Raw genomic sequence first — 12148 nt, forward strand, 5'->3', positions numbered from 1 at the left:
TCAATTTTCAGCATTTTTACTTATTTACACATATGAAATTTAACAGTCATCTCTCACACTTTATCGTACATATTCACACAATATTTGAGGTACACCTCAAAAGGAGAAGGGAGGGCCTGCAGCCTGCCATAGCAGGCAAACAGCACCGACCACTTCCAGTGCCCATTAGCCGCCCCCATCATTCTGTGCTGAATGGAACTGCCCTTGAAGATCATTGGCATTTTTCTTGCTTTACCTCTGCTCTGACTGAAATTTTGGCAACTAAGGACTGCATCAACTCAATACCAAGTGGCAGTCAGGTGACAGGTAGAAGCAAGCCAAGAGCTCAGGTTCTTTTTCCAAGGGCTTAATCAAATTCAGTTGAATATCAACAGCTATATTGATCAGGTCCGCTTGGAGCCACAGGACAAAACCACCAGACGGGCTATTTCCAGTCATTCTCTTCTTCTGCTTCCTTGCCACAAGGTAAAGCTTTCTCCTCATGAGACAAAGCCCCATCTCACGGGGCACTGGCATGCATCTTATCCAGGCAGTCTGTCCAGAAGAGCACGAGCCGGCTGTCCTTGTTCCAGCAGAAATCTGTGAAGTCTTTCAGCAGCCGATCAGCAAACTTCTCATCCCCGGTGGCGCTGGACCGCCACGTTTTGGTCAACATGGTGTTGTAGGCCCAGTTGTAACCAATGCGCTCCTCACAGAACATGTTCTGGGTGGTGGAGCTGGTGGAGTTGCGCCGGCGTCGCTGCTGCCCGCAGGAGAATTTCCGCTTGGAATATGGCAGCTGCAAAAACACCGTCCCTGAGGGAAACAGACAGGTCTGCCTGAGGCTGAAGTCCTAAGTCACTATGAGCTGACTTACTGAGTTTCCATTAATTGCCTTCTAGCAAGGCAAAACAGAACACAATTTTCTTCCTTTGCTTTTACACACTACTACTTCCTGCAAATTGCAGCACTGGGAAAGAGCACTTAGTCTTGCTTTTCTCTTGCTACAAGAGAAAGAAACAGAAGAATAGGCCTTGATCCACCTTTCTGACCTTACATAAATCTGCATTCTCTTCTGCAGTCTTCCTAAAGCTCTTTGCCTATCCTTGCCTTCACATTCTCACAGCCCTTTTGAACACATTATTTCATTGCAATGTGCCATTCATGGAGCTTAGTTAAAAGTGCTGATAAAACTAACATTTATGAATTGGATCCTAAATATTCCATCTATTTCAGTGCATAAGGTAGAGACACATCTACCACTGACCTTAAGCCTGAGAGCCCAGCATTGACTTCTCCCAGTTCCTTTCCCTTCTAGCTCCTACATACACATCTGTTTATTCTGCACCTGGAATAAGCTCTGCCTTATTTCTTATTATTTCTCCACCTCCTAGAAATAAAGTTTCAGAGATGCCATAAAGTAAGATTTCAAACCAGGGCCATTCATTAGCAGCAACACTTTGCACTTCTCATACTATCTTGCCAGTTTCCTGGTTGGTGTTGGCTGATAAAGCTGCTTGCCATCTGACTAGGGACATAATGAGGACAAACGTCACTGACAAAACACAAAGTGCATGGCAAATGATTCTTCTGTTTACGACAGCCTCCTCCTTGCCTCCAGTGTCTGCCAAGCATTGCTCACCTGTGACATGGATATACTGAGGCTTGTTCTCAGCTGGAAAGTTGAATGCAGAAGCCGAGTACTTGTCCTGCACAAATCCAAATCTGGAGGAACAAACAGCAACAAATAAAACCAACCTTCCAGACATTCTAGTTATGTTTTGATCTCAAAGCTGCCAAGCAGGCTGCAGAGAGGCAGACTGCACAGAACTCAAGTTACACAGGCATGTGGCTGTTCATTGTAAGCCTCATCCTACATTCTCCAAGGAGGTGCAAATGTTTGAGTCATTCTGCTCTGTACACACCTGTATGCTATTGCTTCCTGCAGAAGATGCATACGGTCCCAGTATGTTTCTGGTTCAAAGCCTGAAGCAAACAAAAAGGTTATTAGTAAAGCCACTTCCTTTCCTTCTCTTTAAAAACTACAGCTTCCCTCAGAACACCTCTGTGCACTTTGGATTTTCCAGCAATTTCTTTTAGTCCCACTGCTTTCTGTCAGCTGCCCCTTGAATGCCCACTTATCAGAGATATGCCTTGTATGTATCAGCAGCGGATTCATCCCTGAATTTAAATTGTGCATCTCCAGAGATGAAGGAAAGAATCATAACAGGGTGTGTGGGAGGGGACGAGGAGGAGCGTGAGCTGAAGTCACAGTGCACCACACAGTGCAGTGAGAATAGTTCAAAGTCAGAGAGGCTACATTGACATCACAGCAGATGGATTTGTCACTGACTGTTCCTCATTTACACCTGGACATACAGCTATAAAGAATTAAAGGATTCATGAAAATAAAACACTCGTCTTATTTTTAACGGAGCCTTTTTATTGACTGCCCCCTCTCACAATGCAGTGTTGCCTCTCTGTGGGGATAGAGCTCTTTGAGATTCCACCTGAGGCCTGTCACAACAGCATCACATAGAAGGGCAGGGTCACACTACAGAAAGGGAAACTGCAGGTTCTAGCTCCTAATCTCATATGCAAACACTGTGAATGTAACCATGGAAACTATAAAAAGGGTTGTGAGAACCTAATCTCACTGAGGAGGATAAACAAATGCAGGACATAAATTCAGAGCAGCTCTGGGCAGAGTCTATCAGCAAAAAGGACTTTTACTGTATAACAACACAGAGCATCTACTCCATATAAGGCCTGTGGGGGACTGCAACACTGTGGCATCAGAGATCACCCAGAACTTCCATATATATATATATAACAATATTATATATTATACATTCATATATATATATAAAATATATATTCATATATATATGTGTGTGTGTGTGTGTATATATATAAAACATCTGTGCTACCACCTCTGAGCTCAACTTCCCTGAGAGCAGCTGCTGAAACCCAAACCCAGGCCCTTCCTCCAGCTAATATTGTCTGGCTAACAAGGTTCCTCATGTCAGCTGTCTGCCATGATGGACCTACTTGCAGGAAAAAACATCAAGGCGTAGAACAAAAGAACAAACATCTCTTACCATCAAACAAGTGCTCACTACCCTCCTTCAGCAAGCAGCTAACGTTGAGTGGGATGAACAGCTGAGCTCGAAGTGGGTCTCCATACAAGTAGCTGGGCAATGCAAAGGGGCCTTCCAGGACTGGAACCAGCAGGAACCCACAAGATGTGGCTTTCCGATGCCAACCCTGAACCTGAGAAAAAGACTGAAATGGTGAATCACACAGCACATTGTGGGACATCAAGGTGCATAGGAGCAACTAACTCCCCCAAAATAGATCAGACGGCTCCATTTCCCACTGGTGCAGCTCACTTTGCATGGCAGGCACACAAGCATCCTTGCAAGCAGAGCAATACAAGCACAAGGCTTTCCTTTTATAAGTGCCACATCAATCAGAAAGCACTTTAAAATAGGACATTTTTCAGGAACTGATTCAGCCGATTTATCATCAGTGGCAAAGCACTGCTGCTTTACTGGAACAGGGCAATAGATTTTACAGAAAAGCACAAACAAGCACCTCGTGCTGTTTGGCCGGGTTAAGTGAAACCTGACACTGATAGTTTGAGTTTGAAAGAAGATAAAGAGAAAAAATCTAAACATGAAAAAAAAAAAAAAAAAGACATCTACTGCTTGTGTTTGCAATTCGAATGTTCTCAGAAAGTTTTCCCTAATACTTTCATGTGACAGACATGTCCCCAGCAATATGAGGGATACAAAGGCCAGAAGGGCATTGCTGTGTCTACCTGGTACACAGAACTCTTACCATCTCAAAAAGAACAGCTGCAGTCACCGCCATCCAGTGTAACTTGATTTCAAAGGCAGCATTCAAGGAAAAATTGCCATGATAATAACAACTGCACCACTCCAGCCGGTCTGTGCGGTTATTCACATCCACATCCAGCGTCACAGTCCGTTGTTCAGGCACTGTGGCAGCTACGCAGCCAAGGAACGGGGTATATGTAAGAGATGAGAAGGAAGGAAGTTGGATAAAAGGAAAAAAAACAAGACAAACAAGATACTTGAATTTACCCTCTCAGTCCTCCCCAAATGTTTTTAGGTTGCAGAATAGTCCCAGAACTCTGCCTATACAGATTGAAAAAGCAAAATCAAATCAAAATATTGCTCAAATGAGGGGTCTGTGTCATAAAATTACCTTCCCAAGAAGTGAAAAGACATTTCAATTGTAATATGGATACAGAATCAAGAGTAAAGAAGCTCAGCAGCAAGCAACATCAGAGCAAACAACAAGGCAGACCCATCTCCTTCACAGCCACAGTTTGGGTGTAGTGTGACCCCACCAGAAATCACATGGTGCTGCTGCACAGGGCAGGAGCATTCCAGGACCAAGGGAGATTAGAAATTAAACGTGTAAACATGTATCTTTAACCCCATATCAATATCCCACATTATCACACAGCTAGAACTGCACATACAGTGCTTTTCTTAAAAGCAAGAGAAGTCAAACCAAGATACACGCAGCATCACTGCAATTCTCTGTGCTGCTTTGCAGTGAGCGCCAGGACAGAGCCCAAGATCCATCTCCTCCTGTGCCCCACAGCCCAGCATCCCAATGAAGGAAAATCTCAAGTATTGAGTAAGAGAGAAATGGAAGCAAAGAAAGTGGAAGTGACCTGTATGGTATCATAAGGGGACTTCAAGGTCAGGGACAGAAACCAGATACCCAAGTTTCAGTCCAAAGTAATACTGTGAACCACTGTGGTCACTTTCAACTTTAATTTGTACAAGGGAATTATTGCCCATTTTTATTAAGCAAAATACTGACAGAAACTAAGGGCTAAAAAACTACTATTGAAAAACTTGGTTGTTTTTTTCCTTTCAGATTGATGCACAAGGGATGGATGCTGCTATTTCTTGCTTAAGCAGAGGCTCACATGCACTCTTTAATGAGGTCAACTTTTAAACAACCTCATCATTTAATGACTTAATGGTTGAATTGGTCCTGAAGGCAGATGGGACAGTTCCCACCTCCACTGCTACTCGAAGTTGGCTGGATGCAATTTTCAAGGTAAAAGCAAATTTTCTATATTGTCGTTACTGCAGCTCAGGAACAGCTAAAAGTACAAATAAAGGAAAAATGAAAGAACATCATCCAGTTTTGTTTTGTAACTAAAATTCATGTTTGTCTTTTCTGACAAATCCATGTGTCATTTCTGAGCTGCTCTGCTATAGTCAGAGCAGCATCTTGGGATTCCCATTTTCTTGCTCCTTTTCAGTGGATTATCAACGTGCATTACAAGATTACAGTGTCAGTTTTGTAATGAAGTATGAATCCCATTTTGAGATGTTGGAAAGCAAATCCCAAAAGCCATAAAGTAAAAGCAGCTTAGCTGGGCAGATGCCAGTTGTTGGCTGAGGTATCAGTTGTAACACCACAGTCCAGTATGTCTGAACCAGCACACAGTGAAGAATGAGCTCCCTGCTCCCTTAGGCTGCTCTTTTTTCCAGATAACACAACATCCCCATTAGGGCTGGAGTCAGCCTCTCCACCTTGCCTATGTAATTCATAGGCAAAGCAACAGGAAAGCTGTCCAATCAGGTGAACTAATCACAAGGACCTTACAAACAGATGTGAAATAACCATGTCACTCTGAATTTAGAAGCTTCAGATTAAAACCAGTTTAATTTTGATAAAATAAACACCCTGCCTTCCATAGACCTGATTTTAAGAGAACTCACCTGCAAGTATATTGGCAAGTATATAACTAAGGATTCATTAAGTGCATCAGAGAGAAGCAGGCAGGTTATTCTCCAGTCGCAGACTACACTACACATATGACTACAGTGGCTAGTGCATGCATTGCTATAAATTGAAAGGGATGAGATTTAGTGTATCACAGGTCAGACTTCCACTGGGAAGGGAAAGGGGACAATCAGTGGGCAATAATAGGGGAACTGGGAGGGAAAAAGACTTTAGAGATCCATGGAGCTTGTTCCAGAGCTACCAATGTTTGCATGCAATTTCATATCACAGCCTGACATTTAGGGAAGGTGAGGAGGGGAAGAAACACAAACCACAATCAAATCAAAGTCAAGAGAGGAACAAATGAATTCAAATGGAGCAGAGGTCATCTGGGTTTAGTAAAGCTCCTTGCCTTGGATGAGCTGGTAACATTTTTGGGGAGCTCTGTGTAGAAGAGGGACAGCACAGAAACATCAGTTCAAACAGTTCCTTGGTAAGGAAAACATTCCACGCTGGATTTTCCTCCAGGACACTATTATTTCTTAAAAACTATGTGAGCTACCTGGGGGTACTTTTCATTATTCCAAGGACTGCATGTTAGTTAAATAGCAGAATGGATATAATCACAACTGAAACGAATGTTACATAGGTGTACACTCCAACACACACTGTGGGAATACACCAGATGGTTCTGTGCCCACTTCCCCAGGTGCCAACTTACTGAGTCTCAGTTTTCTCATCTCACAAAAGAGTACAGACATAGAAAAGTGAAGTGTTTTTTTGGCCTAAGTAGTAAGAGATCAAGGGAGGAACACGATCCAGCCCGAGCCCCTGCAGCCTTCACAATGCTCCCACACCAGCCTACGTTCAGGCTTTGGTTCTGGCAAATCCTTGAGCTAATGAGGTTGGATACCGGCCAAGGCAACAGATTTATCGTGTGACAAGGAAAAATATCCAACATATGTTGGCTTCAGGGAATTAACCATCAGTTCAGACTTGTGTCCTTAACATTTTCCCACATCTGATGCTGTTCCTCTTCCAACAAGGCTTTCAGAAATACACAAGGATGGCTGTAACTTCAGATTTAGGAGATACTGTATGAGCAATAAGAAGCTTCTCTTCAGAAGGTCAAATATACAAAACAAGAGAACAACAGAATTTTCTTTGTATCCCTAATTGAAATTAGGCTTCTAAAGGTGTATCTAAGTAAATCTGAAGCTACAATTGCATAGCAATGATTTCTCTGGTAATTTTAAACAGGGAAAGGAAAACAAAAGCAAAAGACCCAGGCTGGCCTGGAAATAAAGAAATGACAAAGCAACGAAGTCAAACATACAACCAGTACGTTTCACAGGCTGCCAGTGGAAGCACTACACACATTACAAAATTTCAGATATCATAATGGTATCTCATTCAGCAACATCTTTGATATGCAAGTCATGCTGCTTCCACACTGCAGAGATAATTTGTAGCTGAGTCCCCAAGGCTTTAATATAAGGAGTCTCCCTATAAACAATTCAGATTAGCCAAGAAGCCTCGAGCACATAATCACGGAAAGCTTCTCTAACACATGTGGATCTTACTGGGACTCCTGCCATCAAGAAGCAATTCAGCACGTCATTTCAAGCACAGTTCAGTTGCTTTGCTGTTTCACAACTCATCCATCATAGACTGAAAAGAGTTCCTCTTATCCACAAGACAGGTTAGTGTTCTCCTTTGTGAGCTCTACAGGATGACGTGGTGGTTCAGTAACAGAATATATATAACACTTTGTTTCAAAATAAATTCCCGTACTCAGAAGCAAAAATTGCTCTGCCCAGCCAGTGAAACAAACCTCAGACAAGTTTACCTGAGAGACACGTGTAACGTCAGCATGAAATCTGCAGCTTTATTGCTGGTCCATGTGAGATCATCTCTTTGACTGGCTGCTCTTCCCCCCTTAAACCATCCCTGTGAACTTCCCCAGCTGTCACCTGTGCTGTGCACCTACCTAATAGTGCAGCTGCCTGGCTCCGTCCTCCGAAGCTGCGGCTAAAGGAACTGTGCCTACTTGCATAGGAGGCCGGGCGGCTGGGCAGCCAGGGCAGGAAGAACGCAGGGATTTCCGAGTGCAGAAGCTCTTCTGCCACAAACGCCACCTCAAACCATTTCCTCTGGAAGGCAGAGAAGTCATCCATGGCAGCTGTGTGCCACATGGCAGGCTGCTGCATGCCCACTGAACAAAAAGCAAGGGGAAGGACAGATGACCATTAGAAACAAGTGCTCAGGATCAATAAAGAGTAGTAGTTCTTTATAAAAATGGGTAAGGAAAAAAAAATTAGGTTATGTTGTCCACAGGTGTTTTATTTCTAAACATTCCCAAAGTCTACATTTCTTTGACTCTCTTTTGAGCAGTGTTTTTGGTTGCTCTCAAAGTGCATTCCTGCATCAACACCCATAATAATCAACTACAGCTAGCAATTATGCAAAGGAATAATGAGGAAGGCCTTGTAACACAGTTCTGACCTCTGTCAGGTTCTTTGTCCCCAACAATCTTGTAGAAATAAAAGCCATAAATAAAGGTTCGTAGAGCTTCTCCGGATGCATGGACAATCAGCTGCTCTTCTAGCATTTTCTGAACAAAAAAATAGAACAAAACAGCACAATGGAAAAGAAGTCATTCTTTTATTTACACAGAAGGTTATTAAAGAACAGTTGGAAATCAGTTCTCTCCCTGACATCTTTTTGTCCAAATGTGCCTGTGGAGAATACCAGCAATGTTTCCTCTGATATTCAGTAAAGGTGCCAAGTCCTTATCTGCTGGAGAAATCATATTTGACCTTTCCATAGATGTCTGCCTTCCTCCCTTACCATGCTCTGGATTTACAGATGCATTTATAGGGAGGTGAGAGTTCAAAGATGTTCTAGGTTCTCTGTCAATTGATATGGGATCTCAGTAGAGGAATGAACTCCAAAACGTTTCCAGCCATTGCCCAGACTCAATTCAATATGGAAGACAGATTCATGAACACAACCAGCATGTACTTAGCAAGACAGAAGACTTTTGCTGATTGTATATGACCGATACAAACAACTTTATTAGCCAAACTAGTTTCTACAAGACAAAAAAAACACCACACTGTGGTGCTTTGTGGTTCCAACACAATGCAGAGTTCACAGGAATTATTGCAATGCTTTCCTCCACTATTCTACTGTCTTCAAAGAGTGGGGGTATTTTTGGAGCTCTGCTCCCCCAGGCAGTTCCCTTACCTGCATTAAGTCAATTGCCATGGCATGAGTTTGCACACCTTCCACGTGATTCACCAACCAGTGCACAACTTCTGCACTGATGAAACAGGACGGAGAGAGGCCCTTCTGCTCAGAGAGTAGCTGGATCCCTGTGCTGAAACACAGCAAGTCAAACACGCTAGCACAGCCTGCTCAACAATTCTGTTTAATTACTAAGACAAAAATCACCGTTGGGTGAAAAAAAAGGGAAAGATAGAAGACAATAGGTGCACGATGCCCCCAAAGTGGTATTTTGTTAGTTTTGAGTGATGGGACAGAGAGATGACATTGATGGCACTTCAGTGTTACTCTCACTGAGAATTCTCACTTTGGTAGGACTGGAACTCAAGTAATTTAAGTCTGCACTGCACTGCTGGTACCTTAATGTCTAAAGTTCATTACTGGAGAGACTGGAACTGAATAGCAAAAAGCAGCTGGAAAAACTCACATCTGACAGGGTTCTCCTGTAAGTGACTCCACGCCCCACATTCACTTACAAAACTTCAAGACAGATGTTGAGCATATTTGGGTTAAACACTTACGTGGGATGTTTCATGGCTTCAAGAATCTCCATCAAGGTGGAAGAGGAAGTCAGAGAACTTACTGAGCACTGCTGAGAGCTGCAAAGCAAAGAGAAGTATGTCCAAAAACCAGGGCAGCTTGCAACATTTCTTCCAATAGGAGCACTTCAGAAAAATACTCTCATTTCTGTTCTGAACAATGACTTAGTTTCATTTATTTCCTTTCTCATTTTAACATGGACAACTAGAGGCATAACACCCTTTTCTCCCCCTGAGGCTGTCAGGTCATTGCTACAGTGACCCAGTTCACTTATGGGATGAAGCTATAGGACAGCAAGTACTCTGAAACTAGCTTTTTCTTTTTCAAACACTTTAATATACAACTACAGGAAGCAGGTGCTAATACAGTTTAGTTTTAAAGTTGCTTCCTCCCAGGTGTCTTTCCTTCAGGTTGGATCCTTTTGGATTTCTACAACCTACTCCACCCAATTAAGACCTGCAGGGTTCCCTTTGCTGAACAGACAGACAGATGTCAGTGATGTCAATTCAAAGCCTGGTCTCCTTCTAATAGATTTCAGATGTAGAATGCCTTCATTTCTGGAAGATTTAAGCTTTTTTTGGAGGTGGAGCTGTAAGGCCTTTGTTCATTTAATTCTCAAAAACTGGGTTGCAAGGCTTATTTTTCACTACTGCTCTTTCTGCACATGGAAAAGTCTCATCACAATTGCTTTCAGACACAGCATACCTTGTTCTCAGGTTCCTGTTTAAGTGCCTATTTCACAGCACCTGAAAGGGGAACATACTGTGAAGATCCACTGTGCAGCACTATGGTGCTCCTCTTACCTGCCCTCTGCAGCACCAGCTGGGACATATCCTTGTTCTGTTGTGCTCTGGGAACTTCCCAAGCTCTGAGTGCTGCCCCTCTCAGCTGACTGCCCTGTGTTTATCAATGTACTGGCATCTGAGGTTCCAGGAACTGATTGATCTATAGAGACCTGCATGGAGTAAGGACACATTCATTGGATTTATGATGTAATCTTTCCTCCATTCCCTTTCTTCCCCTGCCCTCCCAATTTTCCTTCTCAGATGAAGTTTGTTAATGACAAGCAATGTTACAAAGCTAGAACAAGCATACAGTGAAAGCATAAATGCAGTCTTTCTTTTGTTATCGCCACAGAGCTACTAACAAACAAATTCCCCTATGCTGGCATTCAACAGTGACCCTCATAAAGATGAGGATAGACAACTGCATTGAAAAAAACACTGACAAATTAGTAATCCCAGTCCCAACCTGACATTTTCAATTTGAGTGCAACTATAAACACGCAATGGACAGAAGAGGAAAATTAGTCACTACAAGAAAATAACGTGCAGTTAGAGAAAACATGTCCAACTCTCAGACAAAAATATGCAGATTTAGTACACAGAATTCAAGTTTCATAATGCATGGAATCAGTTCATCCTCCTTCCTTTCTTAGGGCAGTATAGGGATGCTGGTTGGCACCCACCCACATCTGTGTCACTGAGACAACAAGAACATTTTCCTGCAGGAATGCTTGCATTATACCACAGACTAAATAGTTAAAAAAAAATTAACATAAAATCTTTTCAGAAAGAACATGAGAGATTCAGCAAAGTACAGGCTGTAACTGCCATCTGTCTTTAACACATATAGCTCAGGAAAGGCATTATATAAAGCTAGAAAGGTGGGGGAGAGGAATACAAACAGCAGAGTAACTTAGCAACTCAAGTTAGTGTAAATATGAGGGCTGATCTGCCATGATGAATCCACAGCACAAGCACAGTTAAAAAAATAAGTCACAAAGCTGGTAGTCTGACTCAGGTCTGACAGTGAGACCAGAATTCTTTATATTGTTCTCCATTTCTTCCATCCCATCATGCTGCAATGGCAGAGGTCCCTCTTCAAGCAGGGAGAAATGGCAAATGCTGACATGGAATCTACAGTCCCCACACTCAGCTAAAACCACTCTCCCTTCTCAGAGCTCACTTCAACCAGCAGTATTTTCTACTGTTACGTTGTATTACTGCTAACTCTTAACTGTTGTTAGGAGTACAAACAGCTTCTGTCACAATGGCTCTTAAATCAAGATGAAATCAGTATTTTCTGCCCTCAGTTGTCTAAGAACCCCAGGACACGACTTGATCTGGATCTCTCACAAGTCAAAGACCACATGAGAAATGTAGCTGAGAATGGGGAAAGTAAGCTGGTGTCATTTCGTTTAGCAAGTTGGAAAAGCATTACTTTGACAGAAAGAGAAGCTTCAGCAGTTGACGAGACAGTAATGCAAAGGACAGTAATGCAGGGCACATGAATATCCAAAGCACACCAAAAATACTGAATGGCAGAAGGAAAAAGTCACATCCTCCACCAGCAGTCACTCTGCCTTTTTAACACTGTGCATCTCTCAGCAAGCAGATCAGGAAACTAGCCAAGCTGCAAGCTCAAGGCAACCAATGCTCTCCATTGCCTCAGTCCAAAAGCCAGAGATGACAAGACCCCATTTAAAACTAACCTGTGAGAAGAAGGTTGAAGCTGAGCGAGGGCTGCGAACAAAATCCATAAAGAAGGCCCCATCCTG

The 12148-nt window shown here is 42.8% G+C and overlaps 1 protein-coding gene across 8 annotated transcripts in view; it reads right to left on the reverse strand.

Annotated features, from left to right (window-relative positions):
- DEPDC5 (DEP domain containing 5, GATOR1 subcomplex subunit) overlaps positions 1–12148 on the reverse strand; it is a 59928-nt gene continuing 47780 nt past the window's right edge. For 4 of the 8 annotated variants that reach the window (XM_015877901.1, XM_015877903.2, XM_015877904.1 and 1 more), the window contains 11 exons: positions 12083–12145; positions 10392–10543; positions 9570–9647; positions 9010–9142; positions 8266–8374; positions 7751–7975; positions 3823–3992; positions 3081–3252; positions 1905–1965; positions 1622–1704; positions 500–795 (listed from right to left, as the gene is read on the reverse strand). In XM_015877901.1, the coding sequence (XP_015733387.1) occupies positions 500–795; positions 1622–1704; positions 1905–1965; positions 3081–3252; positions 3823–3992; positions 7751–7975; positions 8266–8374; positions 9010–9142; positions 9570–9647; positions 10392–10543; positions 12083–12145 (1542 nt within the window). The other 4 variants (XM_015877907.1, XM_015877905.2, XM_015877900.1 and 1 more) reach the window with 3 other exon arrangements.

The sequence above is a fragment of the Coturnix japonica genome, chromosome 15, assembly GCF_001577835.2.
Source record: "Coturnix japonica isolate 7356 chromosome 15, Coturnix japonica 2.1, whole genome shotgun sequence".
NCBI lineage: Eukaryota > Metazoa > Chordata > Aves > Galliformes > Phasianidae > Coturnix > Coturnix japonica.